The sequence below is a fragment of the Galeopterus variegatus genome, unplaced genomic scaffold (assembly GCF_000696425.1).
Source record: "Galeopterus variegatus unplaced genomic scaffold, G_variegatus-3.0.2 Scaffold4051, whole genome shotgun sequence".
Taxonomy (NCBI): Eukaryota; Metazoa; Chordata; class Mammalia; order Dermoptera; family Cynocephalidae; genus Galeopterus; species Galeopterus variegatus.
Genome location: NW_007730162.1, coordinates 7,699 through 23,266, shown reverse-complemented (window position 1 = coordinate 23,266; position 15,568 = coordinate 7,699). Strand labels below are relative to the sequence as shown.

The following is a 15,568-nucleotide window of genomic DNA, read 5'->3' as shown; positions in this document are numbered from 1 at the left end:
GTGGGGAGGGGGAGCAGGAAGAGATGCTTAGATAAATTTTGATGAAGTGTTGCCATATGGTGACATCACCCTTTTTCCAACTACTATTTCTCCTATACATTAAAATAAATAACTATTTTTTAAAAAATATTATTTAAAAAATTTATAAAAAAATTATCTGTATACAACCACAATCATGCAAACAATCCAATCATGGTCAGTGCTACCCTGTACAGCACAACTATGCAATAGGCAGACTAGTCTTCTTCCTCAACTACCCGCTCAAATTCTGGTAGCTGAATACTACAGGATAGGTGAGGTTTTAGGATACACAATAGGAGATTAGTCATCTCTCTAGTAATGTATATTATTTGCAAAAGTATTAGGCTTTTTGAGTTTTTACTAGTAAGACAGGAAATGACAGTAAGAATACCTATGTAGAAGAAGCCCTAGGACGGAGAGAATAGCTACGAAGCTTCAGATATAAATCTTTCATTCAATGAACAAAGCTATCTAGTTTTGATGGAAATCAAAACGTTGACAGAACGAATCAGAGGAAAGACTTCCATTATTTCAGATCATGTGACAATTCAGATCTATTTCTTTATATAAAAATTCAGCCACTTAGGAGTAGGAACAAAGGACAAAGAAATGATTTTAAGGATAAAAATATTAATGTGCTATTAATGTTAAAAAACAGAGTACACAATTCTCTCAGTAAGAACTTAAAACACCTAGATTTATCAAAGGAATGCTCCATTGGTATAGGAATGATGTTGTGGAACCCCACAAAGGTGGAAAAGACAATATATTTAATTCTGCTGGTTGCTCCAGGGGAACTTCTAATTGAGACAGTCTTTTGAGTAAATTGGTTCCACTTTCCTGAGAATAAGAACCTGTTCCCTTGAGGCTACATTCTTCTCACCATTTTTCCTATTCTTTTTCTGGAGACATTCCAGAAAAATACTGCTTCTGTGTTATAAGTGTTAAAGAGTTGAAGTCAGCCTACCAGATCTGGGAAAATCCCATTTATTTGAAGTGTCCCAAGATCAGCATGACAAGTGTGGGGATAACATCGCTCTAATATCTGATGCCTCGATATGACCTTCAGGTTGCATGAACTGCAACATGCACCATACAAAGAAAAACCTGGATGTCTGACTTCAAAGATCTATCCCCCAGCCTTGAGCAGCAGAATCAGAAGCAAACATCTTTAACTGCCAATATGTTCTTCATAAGAACAATAATGTCTATGATAAGCTCTGGAAGCTCTGCACAATGTTTAGGGAAAATCTGAGAAGAGTTACATACTTCAGTCATCAGAGCCAAGTTCTACAAATGCACACAGTATTTCTGGGCACACAATCCCATCATTGATCATTATCAGAGGCCTGGCTGGGCCTCTTGTACCTTTCTTACTTAGTTCTTCCTTAAAACTCCCCATGCAGAGAAGACAGAGGGAAGGAGGAGAGCCAAACACTGGTAAGGTAGCTCTTGAGCTTGGAAACCTGATAAAAACAACCTGAATGTCTCTGAAAACTAGAATCATTTTGTAAGCTCCAGCTGTTGTTGGCCAAATCAGCCAGACAGTCTTTTCTGTGCAAGGATGCCCAAGCTCATTTTGTTTCCTGAAATACAAAAAGTGCTTCGGTGGGGGTGGGAGGGAGCAGTAACTGCATTTCATCCAAAGTTTATTTAAATCTGTATTAATAGAACACTCCATTCACATATACAGAGAAAGAGCAGATGTAAGAAGTCAGGTGAATAGTCACACTATGAAACAACCCATTTAATTGGAATAGATCATTTTGATTTTCATGGAACCATTTGGCATTAAAATGCTCTCAGGCAAATTGTGCTGCAAAAGTTGAATTGCTAGAACATTCTGCAAACACTGAAGATTGGCAAACTCTGACCAAATGAAATGTTTGCTTGGCATAATGACTAATAGCTTATTTTTAAATTATCTCTTGATATAAGTAAATGTATATATTTTTTTCTAATTCAAGCAAATGATTTACCTCTTTCTCCATTTGTAATCCTTCTGCTCTAATATTTCTTTCAAATACTTCTCTCTTTTCGGTCTGGGGACTGGATTTTCTGTACACAAGAATGTAGTCAATTCGACACTTTCCGTCTCTAAAGTAAAGTCCATTTGATTTGTTTCTTTCTGGTACTGTCTGCATATAAAGAGAAAGAGACCACTTTGAGTCACTCATAAAACTGAGCTTCAGGTGAGTAATATTAAAGAAAAATTAAAACTAAATATCAAGGGTTCAGATCCCTGTACTACCCAGCCACAAAAAAAAAAGCAAAGAAAAAAAAACTAAATAATTTTTTTCATTGTGTTTTATTAAAATTACATTTTCATTAATGAAAAATGTAAACAAGAGGAAACAAATAAGATAAAAATTGGAAGCAGCAGTCAGTCAAATGGGCAAAATGCAAGACATCTAGAAATACCAAGCACTGTAAGGACGTGGAGCAACTGAGAATTCTCATATTCTATAAGTGTGAGTGAAAACTTATACACGCACTCCAGAAAATAATGCACTGGCATTATCTTGTAAAACTGAACATCTGCATAACATACAACCCTAGAGAAATTCTTGATAAGGCAATGAGGACACATGTATATGAAAACTTACAACAGCATTGTTCATAATAGAAAATTGTTCATGGACAGGCAATAAATAGATTAATAAATTGTAGAAAAGTTATATAGCAGAATATTATATAGCAGTGAAAATGAATGAACTATAGTTGCATCTAACAATAAGAATGAATTTTTAAAACAATATCGACAGAAAACAAGTCACAGAAGACTTTATACCATAATACCATTTTTTATAAAGCATGAAATAAAATAAATCTAAAAATAAGATTACATATGTATACAGTAAAAGTAGTTTTAGAGCAAGAGAGTAAAAGACAAAATTTCAGGAAGGTGATACCTCTGGTAAGGAAGATGTATGAGACTGCAAGTAGCTTTGATGGTTTTAGTAATATCCTAGCTCAATGTTTCTCAAATTTTTTGCCCACAATAAGAAAAACATTTTACTTTGTTATCCTTGTGTGCATATGTAAACACACATATACAAAATATTTGAAACAACAGTTTCATAAAACAATACTTACCCTTTCTATTTGCATATACTCTAGTATTAATTTTCCAGTCAATTAAAAAACAACTGGAATTAGTAACATGCGATTAGGTGCCACCATAATTTAAAAATACTATTCTAGGTTCAAGGTGTTCATTTTATGATTATGCTTCATAACTTACATAGAAGTTACAAATATTATTTTGCAGTAATTAAACATTACATATATAGAAAAGTAAAGAACAAAAAGAGTGGGTTGAATTTTCATCCAGGCTTGTTGTAATAACATACAACACTGAAAGAGACTATCAAGTGGGGGCGGGTCAGGCTAGAGCCAAGTTTCTCAGGCTAACAGATTTCAAAACTCTGTCTGTAAACCCAGCCAACTGGAAATGGGGGATCTACCTTTTATCTAGGCCACAGAATACAAATTTTCCAAATGGTAGTACTAAGAAAGCAAACATGCCAAGCTCCAAGGCTGTTAGAAACCATACTCTTGTGCCATGTCTGCAACCTCATCCAAGAGAAAAATCTCAGCCAGGAGAAATGGAAGTGCCCACATCCCATGTCTTGGAACAGATGTTTTCAATTGATGACCAATTCTCACTATTTTTTGTCTTTTGCCTTGAGACACTCAGGACTCTACCTGAATAAACATTTTATTGACAGTTATTTGCCAAGAAAGGAAACTACCCTGTGGATTTGGCATATCAGCACCTGCCTTCAAAAACAGGGCTTCAGGGCTGGGAGCGCCGAGGCCACAGGTTCGGATCCTATATAGGGATGGCTGGTGTGCTCACTGGCTGAGCGCGGTGCGGGAGGGTTGCGATCCCGTTGCCGGTCAAAAAAAAAAAAAAAAAAAAAAAAAAAAAAACAGGGCTTCAGCCAAGACATCAGGAGGAGGCTTGACCCTGAGCAGAACAATGACCTTTTGCCACCTTCAGCAAAGGTCTCAACTTTCTGAGACTGTTTCCTCATCTGTAATTTAAGGGTATGATGCTAGTTGCTTTCTGAGGTTCCTGTCAAGGTTCCTTCATTATGCCATATTATGGCACCCTCTAAAAATCTATGTAAAGAGATCATGACAATGAGTTTTTTTTCCTTTACACACACACACACACACACACACACACACAGATGGTAGCATACAGTATTTATGGGGAGAGGTCTGCAAAGCTTGGAAGAAGTAAACAATTTTCCCTGTTCAGAGGTCTCATCCTTTCAAAGGTAAACTGGTTCTGGAATAACAAAAACAATAGGAATATGCAATAAATAAATACTCTGATTCTGTGTGCCTATTACCTGTACCTTGAACATGTACAAAGGAGATTTTAAACTCCACTGAGATACAACTTAAGCAACAGGGAATGTCTCCAACTTCCTTTTCCAAAATGACACATGAACAGAAGGGCTTATTTACAATTGCAATGAAGTTTCCAGATTACAGAGGCAAATGGAAACTCAGAGAGGCTTCGGACAACCCAGTCCACTGAAGGCTGGTGCATTTTATGTCATTATTCTATGTGCTGGAGGACTTGCGCAAGGAAGTCCATCCTTGTAAAGTTTACTTTTTACGAGTTAGTGACACCCAGAATATAGATAATTGTAAAATGGTGGGCAGTTCTTAGAGTCTTCCTTTGAGAGGCATTCTTTCCTCCTGCATTGCCTACTGAGTGGCCTACAGGAATGACCTTACTGGCTGGACTTAGATGATTACCCAAAGGTTTCTGACTCTAATACCTTTCCCTCATCTGCCACTCTAATGTCCCCTGCAGAGCAAGATACTAAGAATACTTGTATGGGAGAGTTGCCAGTGTCCCTAGAGCTTTGTGCAGTTTGATGTCATTACTAGGACCTTAATGTACACTGTCATACAGCATTTAATATTAAATAATTATTCGACTAAATAAACAATTACCCCGGGGGAAAAAAGAACATTCTTTTGTATAATTGAAATGTCTTTAGGTATAAGAAGGGAAGTGCACGACCCACTGAAAGTTTGTTTTGAGCTTAGGTAGATCTATGATCCCTGAAATGTTCTAGACCTATAAGGGATGTGAAAGGAATATAAAACCTGCACCCCTTGTTCTCCAGGAGCCTACAGTTCAATGAGATTATGACTTTAAAGAGTTCTTTGGAACACGCTTCACAGGTTCCCACCTAGAGCAAGAATTATATTTTAAAGTAATCATACACTCTTACCTCTCCCCCAGCTTCCAATCTGCTGGCGTCATCTGAAGTACTGGTCAGGTTTCCAGGGTGAAGGAGAGAATCATCATCTTTGCAAGGACTATTGACGGCTTCTAATTCATCAAAAAGAATATTGACATCCTTGGCCACTAGAACCAAAGTAAATACATTACAAGTGGGGTTAAGAAACTGGGATCTTGAAAACAGTACTAAAAGAGAAGACATCTCCCTTTGGCTGCATATCTTCTCATTGTTCCAACCATACATTGAGTGACAGGTATATTATTTCCTAAGAGAAAAAGAATGTCAGATGTAAAACATATTTGGGTAAACAGTGTATTTTTTAGTTAAGATAAAGGAAAATGTGAAACTAAGTACCTCCATAGTATAAATATAATTTGTCTTCTGTGATAACAGCAGGTGTTGTGTTTGTTTAGCTTTCTTTCACATAGTTGTTTAGCACAAGGTACTTTCATTTAAGACTTTTAAGAACTCATTCTCTGGGTTGGAGATGACCTAGACTTTTTTACATTATTTTATTTTTTCATTTGAGTGCCATACATCTTGCTAAGTGAACTCATAAATGTGTCACTGCATGTTTAGTAAGAGCTGTGATTTTCCCCCCTCTTTTGTTACATCTCTGAAGCTGAACAGAGAAAACCTAATGCAATAATAAAACATGCAATTAGGTTTTCTGCCTTCCTTCTTCCTCTTACCATGAATTGAAATAATAAAGTGAGCCATTCAGGGACTCTTCCAAAAGACTGTTGATATTAACAACATGTCAATATATAAAGCACTGTACATCAAATTTCTAGGTACAGATTACCACGTTCACGTGCACAGGGCCTTGCAGCACACCAGAAAGGAAAAGTCAGCACCAGTAGAGAAAGAGAGACTGCAATGCCAGGTGTGGGTCCCTTCCTGACCTACCGGAATTATGGGTCAACACTGCAGTTCACTTTTTCTTTTGATGCTTTAAAAATTGTTAAGTGTTTGTAATCTGTCAGAAGCCACTGCAAAAAAATAATTTGTAGCAGACTGGGCTCTTTTTACCCAAGCACATAATATTCATTTTTTCATTCAAAACATTTTAGAGATGTGCACATTGTGTGTCAGGCACAGAGCTTTTTGGTCAGGTACTTTTTTTGGTGAATAAAAGTGGCCTGGCTTCCTGTCTTTGTGGTGATAAGTAAACAAAACAAACAAAAAAATGTAAATTGTGAATGCTATAAAGAAAGGAGCAGAGTTCAAATATAGAAAGAACAGAGATGATCTACTTAAATGAGGTAACTGGGTTCTAAAGTGATACCCAAGCATGCAATTTTAGGCTATTCACTTAACCCTTCAAATTTTTCATCTGTAAAATAAAATGGGAAATAAAATTAACATTTATTTTTTACTGTGATAGGCTGAATCATGACTCCCCCCCCTCCAAGGTAATCTAATCCCTGGAACCTGTGAATATATTATCTTATATGCCAAAGAGATTTTGTAGACATGATTAAGCCAAGGATCTTAAAATGGGGACATATCCTGGAGTATATGGATAGGCCCCATGTAATTACAATGTTCTTTAGATGAGGGAGGTAGTAGGGTCAGAGAGAGAGAGAGAGAGAGAGAGATTGAGAGCTTGAGAGATTGGAAGATACTATGCTGTTAGCTTTAAAGATGGGGGATAGGGCCATGAGCCAAGGAATGCAGGTGGCCTTTGAAGATAGAAAAGGCAAAAAAGCAGATTCTCCCCTAGAGCCTCCAGAAAGAACACAATCTCACTGACACCTTGATTTTAGGACTTCTGATTTCCAGAACTGTAAGATAATACATTTGTGTTGTTTGAAGCCACTAAGTTTATGGTAATTTGGTATGACAGCAAAAGGAAATTTAAACACTTATTATAGGTTTTTCAACCATAATACTACAGAGAAAAAAAAAACATCATGCTCTTTTCATATGACCAAGGTTTAGGAGAACTTACACTGTGCCAGGTACTGTGCTAGGTGCCACACTTTTTGAGGAAGTGATATATTTCAGTGTGTAGGGAGGTGTCAGGATTAAAGACAACCTCCCTACCCACACTGTGTAAAGAAGACCTCCATCCCCTAATTATTCTCCTCTCACTGTTCATTTCCTTCCCAGCACTGAACACAACCTGTAATTATCTTGCTTATTTATTTGTCTACTTGTTTATTGGACATTTACCTTATTAGAATGTAAGTTCCATAACGGTAGGGACCTTATCTGTCCTGACTGATGTACAGAGGCCCTGGCACAGAGTAAGTTCTCAACACATATTTGTCAAATGACAGAATGGTGATCTTAAGGTGGTCAATCTAATGATGTCGGAGAACTCCTTTCCTCTGACATTCTATGGCTCTAGGACTTTGCGTATAGGTTTTTCCTAACATGATTCTTATTTACAAGCCACAGTTCCACAGTTTCAAAAAGCGATTAAATTTTCAAGTAGCGATTGAATCTCAAGTAGATATTGATTAGATTTAAACAACAGGATAAAAATCTCATTTTAGGGCCGGCCCGGTGGCGCACTGGATAGTGCGCCGCTTGGGAAGCGCGGCGGCGCTCCCGTCCGAGGGTTCGGATCCCACGTACAGACCGGCTCCCGCTCACTGGCTGAGCGAGGCGCGGGAGCAACGCCGAGGCTTGCGATCCCGTTGCCGGTCCCCGGTCCGGTACGGGGGCAACACTGAGGGTTGCGATCCGTTGCCGGACACGGAAAAAAGACAAAAAAAAAAAAGAAATACTACTTAGACAAGGTGATAAGGGCTCTATTAACAAATGGGAATGTTTTACATGTATCATCCTGCACTCTGGAAGCCCCTTCTCTAATCGCCAGCTTTTAAACTATGTTATGAGTACAAACTTTGCCAATAATTTTGGACATCTCCCTAGCTGTTCAGTGACAGGAAATTCTACCAAAACGTGAAAAGACATTGTGGATTTTTCCATAAGTTAATAAATTTGATTTTTTTCAAGGGTATTTCAAGAAAAAAAAAAAAAAAAAAAAAAAAAAAAAAAAAAAATCTCATTTTAACAAAGTTGGAAGACCTTGATATTTCAAACTTTGCCACTTAGCCATTTGAATTTTCACTGTTGTTTCTTCACTGGAGAGACAGGGATAGAAAACCTCTCTGTCTGGGTGGCCGAGAGGATTAGATAAGATAACGTACATATTAGCAGGGTGGCTGACATGTAGCAGATCCCCGAAAAGTGTTGGTTCATCAATTCTAGACTCTGGGACTTCCAAGTTAGCATTTTAGGCTTATCAATATAAGAAGGCAGAAGAAGCATTGGTTGCAACGGTTGTCATGAGGAATGAATTGGGATGATAAAGGGGGAAGCTAAAGAGGACACTGAGAATCACGCCTGTACAACTGGCTCACACTAGGGAAAAGCTCTTGAATATATACTCATCCCTCCATCAGGTTGCCCCTATGCTTTTTCCAAGGAGAGAAAATTACCAGGTCATCTTCTGCCAGTATCACTTTCTGATGTTGGTACAATCAATTCAACAAATCCCTCTATGTCTGGGACTGAGTTTGTCTCCCAGGTGACATTTGGTATTGTTCAAAGACTTTTCTTGTCGTCACTAGGGAGAGGGGGGCAGTGCTGGTGGTATTTAGTGGGTAGAGGCCAGGGATGCTTCCAAACATCTTACCATGCACAGGACAGTCCCTACAGCAAGGAGTTATCTAGCCCAAAATGTCAATGGTGCTGAGGGTGAGAAACTCTACTCTACATTAAAGACCCAACTACTTCATTCTAGAGGGAGCAGCTAACTTGGGGAAGAGAGAGAAGCCCTATTGCTGCCCATCAGAATTACTGTCTGAAAGTCATTATGGTGCAGCTCAGAGAAATCAATATGTCATGGCAATCTGATGTTTAGAGAATAAGTGGTATTAAGGCATCATCACCTCAATAGCTTCAGCAGAGATTAGAAATGCTGAACTATCAGAGCATGATCAGCAAACACATGGTCAGTGAGAAGACTGCAGACCATAAAAACTTTCCACAGGCATAAGAAACATGTCCCCTTCATCAATAGTTCACCATTGTTTCTGGTATTACCAGCTTTAACCACAAAGTAAGTTTTAGGCACAAAATAAAATATTCTTTGATGCAAACTTACAATGTTTCTCTAGGGAGAAAAAGCAAGCCTCAATTTCCAAAGTTAACTAATTTTTAAAAATCTATTTATTCAACAAGTATTTATTGAGTGCGTACCATGGCCAGACACTGCGCTGAGCTAGAAGCTGGGGCTGATGTACTGGACATGACAGTCACGGCCCGTGCTGTGACGGAGCTCACTGTCCAGCCACAGTGGGAGTGGAGCCTCTCTATCCATGGGCCTGGATGTCACAAAGATGCTGTTCATCCAAATAAGGTCACTTGTTAATGAAGTCCATTGCCTCCTTTATACTTTTTTTTCCCAAATAGAAAAACGTTTGATAATTACTGGTCTGGTAGAATTCTATTAGCCTTATTAAATGAGAAAGAGAGCCAAATGCTCTGAGGAGTCAATTAAGCATAAGGGAGAAAAAACGCAAAAAATCCATGCAAGAAGTAAGGGATATGCACTGCATTCAGACTCAGGAAGAGCTGTTCTGTGAACAGGACTGGTGAGCACGGATGGGTCAGGGTTTGTGGATACCATGTATTTGGGAAGGCAAGGGAGATAACCCAATGACTCTCTATTGCAAAGATTAGGAAATCAGCCTAAAAAAACTTGGAAGAGAACAGCAGGGACTCACATGTAACAACTGAACAAGAATCGAGGACCTCATTTGGATCCCTGTATCAGCCAGCTGAAAAGAATCAAGGACCTCAAATTGCCTGGGAGGCCAAAGATCAGCTAGAAAGTCTAAGGAAAACAGAGAAAAGAGACTTCTGTGGCCTGGATCTTTACATTCCCAGGATGGGGGAACAGCAGAAAGAGCAGAGGGCCAGGAGGCAGCAGATCCTGACATTCTTCCTGTGATGGAAAGGTGAGTTTACTTTGGTAGTATTGAATCTACCCATCAAATATTTGCAATTATTTCAATTATTCCTCCAGGGAAATCATTTGAGATGTTAGCTATCGTTAATTCTCTCAGGAAAAGAGATTATAAATACACAGCAAGGACTCTAATAAATAAATAAACTAACTAATTAATGAATTATTTTCTTCCATTTGTTCATTGAGCCAACATTTAGTGTTAGGTGCTGGCGGAACAAACATGAACAAGTCATGAGTGGGAAGCCCTTGTACTTCCAGGTAAGAGGATGAAGTCGGGGAGTCATCGATATATAAAGACAATGAAAAAGCAAACAGCTAATGTGTTTTAGAAATAGTCTAAAAGAGTAAGAAATAAAACCAAAAAAATCAAAGAGTTTGATTCATTGTTCTTTTCTTTAATTTTCTCCTATTTTCTAGATGCAGCAGAATAACCCCACCTTGGTATTATACTACAGGAGTGCTTTATTTTCTCATGCAGAGAAAATAAAGTGAAATTATAGGTCATCAAAGAAGACGTAAGAGGGCTTTGCGGTGTAATCCAGGTATCTATACTTGTTTTCCAGTATGCCAGTTCATTACACTATTTTTGTCTATTAAGTTCCAAATTATTAGATCTGATTTCTGATTTCTCAGAATTCTGAAGGCATTGCATACTGACTTCAAAGCATCATTAGAAAACACACAAAAAAGGACATCTTCAGGAATAATTTAGAATGCAAAAAAAAAGCAACCGTTTTTATCTCAATTTTAACACCAGACTATTTTATTACAAGTCTGTCTTTATGTCTAGACAAGGGACCCTTTCAGGTGAAAGGCTAGTTCCCAAATTGACACAAGGGCTAGCAAAAAAGAGATACTCAATGTCCATTTAAACAAATGTGCCAGTTGTAAGTTTATATCAGCTTTTATTTTTTCTCATTCTAGTTACCTTAGTAAGATTGCTTGAAATTGTGTTTCACTCTTAGAATCAGAGATAACATAGGAAGGAAGTGGGGAGGAAGACAAAGGCAGTGCATTTCATCCTCAGAACAGTCTATGAGGCAGATATTATAAGAAAGAAGCCAGGTTCAGAATGCTGAGTACGGCCACACAGCTAGTAAGTGACAAAGACAAATTCTAACCCAGTTTCGACTTTGAATCTATGCTTTTTCTAGCTGGTTTCTTGTTTTTGTGTGAAATATTCTACTATTCTTAAGTCACGTTTGGCGTTCAAGAACAGGAAGTCACTGAACCACTAAACAATTATCTTGTTGCCGATTTAATATTTATCTGAATAAAGCTATCTGTATAAAGCTAGACTTTACATCTGCAGCCTGACAGTTCTGACACTTTTTAAAATTTAGCAAACAGATCAAATTAAATATTTTTTTAAAATCAAGGAAATAGACACAGCATAGCTTTGAGCATCTTAGGCTGGGATTTTAAAAGCTAAATATGATTTAGCATATTTATATGACACTAGCAAGCCCAGGACTCTCTAGATGTTCATTACTCTTCAAATTCATCTGACAGCACCCCTAAGGTAGAGACTGCCTGTTTTACCAATAAGAAAATAAAAAAGAGGGTCTAATTTAAACAACTCAAAATAAATAAATAAAGTAATTGGAAAGGGTATACATGCTTATTTAGCTGGCTTTATTCCTTTCCAATAGGCTAGTGGTTTTCAAAGTGTGTTCCCTGGAACCCCAGGATCCTTTTGAGAAGCTTTAGGGGCCAAGGAGGGAGCAAAGAGGAATCTGAGTGGACAAAGCTCACTGTCTACACCCACCAATACCAAAACAGTTTCTGTTTTATATACTGAGGTTATATGTTGAAAATATATTTGGGGGAATAAACAGATTCTACTGCTTTAAAAACAATTTGGAAACTTCAGCTAGTATATTCTAGCAACAATTAAATGGTTATGTTAACATCTCCTTAAAGAAAACCTGGGATTCTAATTATTATATACTTGACAGCAGGTGTCTTCCTTCTGCCATGAAAAGTTACTTGAAACACTCTGAGACTCAAAATATACCTTTGCGAACAAACAGAAAGCTATGAGACTTTTTAGAATGCATGGTCATTTAAAAAAATAATTTCACTGCCACTTCCTGGCTCAATAATGGCGATATTTATAAAACAGCACAGACAATGGCACTGCGTGTACCCCGGCACGCTTTGCAATGGGGCTGACAGAGGTCATTAACTTGTTCCTGGGACAGCATTTTTCCTACAAATGGGACAGTATTTTTGCTACTACTTCATTCTAAAGAAAATGGAGACACCTTGGTTACTTCTCTAACAAGGCGGATAAAGATACAACCCTGGGAAGGATATCTGGAGAATTTCCTACAAATGGGACAGTATTTTTGCTACTACTTCATTCTAAAGAAAATGGAGACACCTTGATTACTTCTCTAACAAGGCGGATAAAGATACAACCCTGGGAAGGATATCTGGAGAATGGTGTACCTAATTCAAGCTTTGCTCATTAGCCTTGGCTACCTTTTCACAACATGAGGTCAGTGATGTTGTGCATTAAAGATCTTCAAAGTCTACTGACTATAATTTCCCCTTCTTTGGAAAGAGCATAGGCTTTGGATTCAGACCGACCTGAGTTCAAATGCCAGCCCTTCCACTTACTAGTTATTAGATTGGGTTATTTAACTTATTCAAGTTTCAATTTCTTTATCTTTTAAGTGGGGATAACACCATTTCCCAGACAGTACTGTGAGGAATGAAGACAAAGGTGGCAGCCAACTTATACAGTGTTTACTGTGCATCAGGCATGATGCTAAGGGCTTCACATAGATTCACTATAACTATTTCCCTTTTATAGATGTAGAAATTAAGGTAAAGAAAGTTTAAGACTAAATAAAACATAGGTAAAAGATTAACAACAGAATGGCCAGAAAGAGATTACCCACTCAATATATGTCAGCCCCATGACCCCCTTCCATCTTCCCCTCTGAAACAGCATGGCCGCATAGGTTAAAAATAAAATTAGAAACCAGGACAACCTCCATTCTAGTCTGATCTCCATTATTTATCATGTTATCTTGTCACTTAATTTCTCCCACCTTCTTTTGTCCCACCAGAAATTGGATTCAAAATGATTCACTGGATAGAACTGAGAAATGACTCAGTGTCTTCAGCCACAGAAGCACAGATCACTACCAATGTAGGAACAGCTATAATTATGTAGGCTCACGTGCAAGCACAAAAGGTCAAAGCATAGAACGACAATGAGCCAATAATCCTTCTAGTCCCCAAGAGCTCATTTCAAATACTATGTTTTGCTCTCTTTCTTTCATTAGAACCTAATAGACTATACAAACACAATAATGTGTTCCGGAATATGAACACCACTCCAGAGTCCCTACAGTCTATATCTGCAAATACTGGGAATCAAGAAAAGAAAAACCAAGAACAAAACAAGAAGGGTGGGCAACAAAAAGCAGAAACATAAATGGTCTCTAGGAAGGACTAAGCACTGGTAATAATTTAAAGCAATAACTAAAAGGTTCAGTGTAACTTTTGAATTACATACTCCACAGTGGTTAGCTAACATAATAAACGCTCATACACATCCACACACATGCACCTCATTCATGAACTGCAGAGCTTTAAGACATGATGCTCAATCCACCTACAGAAAGAAATATTTGAAAAATGTTTGCCTCTTAAAAATGTTCAGATTTTAAAACTTTGGTGGTTAAAAAGCTGGTTTTTTTTTTTTTTTGGTTTTAACTGATGCTACTGTACATAAGATGTGAGTTGACACTCAATCCTTTAGACTGTGTGTAGAGGGTTTAAATCTTACTAGACAGACTCAAGAGTAAGAATGGCCATGTGACTTTCTTATCATTACATAAAATTAAATGTCCCCAAGTTCCCATTCCACTGTCTGATGGACAATTTAATTTCAGCCATTTCTGACATTCCCACTCTCCTGCTTCACATATCTGGGACTGTGCAAAGGTCCTAGGAGTTTTGTAAAGAGAAGAACATTTAGAGAGACCAGTCAGAGCTCCAAGTCACACTGGCTGCTGCCAGGCTGCTCACTGTCCAAGCCCACAGTGAACTCATTCATCTCCTCATTCATTAACATTCATAAGCACCTGCCACACAGCATGCTCTCTTCAAGGCACTGGGGATACAGCAAAGAAACAGGAAGGTAAGACTGCCACCTTCCCAGAGCCTCCAAAAGTCCTTTCTGGAGCAGAGTACTCTTTGTCATGGCTGGCAGTTCAGGTGGCCCTAGTATAGTCTCCCAGACACACAGCCATACCCGCCCTTTCCATGCATCCCTCTAGAAGTCATGCTACACCTGAAGAACACTCTGAAGGAGCTTGTCTTAGGAAATTCCTCCCATCTTTCTCTCAGTTTCTTCTTCTCCTTTCCAAGCATCAGCCCCCCAGAAGCTCAGGCTTCCAGAAAACGAAAGCCAGGAACTTTAGACAACACAAATCTCTGCTGAAACAAAGGAGTTCAACGAATCTGGCTGTCATCTTGGGATGGGGAGTGAAGGATAAGAATAAAGAGGGAGGAAAAAATAACATTAAGGAAATAAACTATAAACACACACACAAATAAATGTCTCCAAACACTATACTTCCATATATAAATACTTTTTACCTAGAAAGCAATCAAGTTGTTTTCATTTTGAACAACAAAAAAAGATGTGATCTGTAGACATTTTTATTTTTCCTGAATAGGACTTTGTACCAAAATTTTCACCACTGCTTTAAAGTATGATGCTTGGCACATGCAGGTGAGATGGATAAATAGATGGATGGATAAAATAGCTCTTTTCTTTCTTATGAGCTGTACATCCAATATGGAGGATCTGAAAAATTATATTAGAGTCTGGCCAGCCACTCTGAGACACCTTTAGAATAAATGATGCTATGCTGAGGGCATGTGCACTATAGGAAAAAATAATGTAAATGTATTTTACAGTATGGAAGCATGGCGGGGAAATTCTTGCATCAAGATGTAAAAACATGAGAATAAAAATATAAAAACCCAAAGCAGTTCATTTTTCCTAATCATTTATTTAATTTTGTATTTAGCAGAACATACAATTACATATCGACTCTGTCATTTATAAGCCATATAGCCTTGGGGAGGCATATTCCGTTTTTTCACCTTTAAAATGGAGAAAATAGTATCGACTATTACTTCAAGTTGTTTTAAGAGTGAAAAGAGATATTATGGGAAAATACTTACTATAATGACAGGCCTATTCCAGACACTCAAGAAACACACACACACACACACACACACACACACACAC

The 15,568-nt window shown here is 38.0% G+C and overlaps 1 protein-coding gene across 1 annotated transcript in view; it reads right to left on the bottom strand.

Moving 5' to 3' along the window:
• Window positions 1-15,568, bottom strand: part of ANO4 (anoctamin 4) — a 192,950-nt gene that overhangs the window by 171,240 nt on the left and 6,142 nt on the right. The window contains exons 3-4 of the mRNA XM_008586623.1: window positions 5,286-5,422; window positions 2,001-2,159 (exon numbers count right to left, since the gene is read on the bottom strand). Coding sequence (XP_008584845.1) covers window positions 2,001-2,159; window positions 5,286-5,422 — 296 coding nt within the window. The remainder of the gene's footprint in view (window positions 1-2,000; window positions 2,160-5,285; window positions 5,423-15,568) is intronic.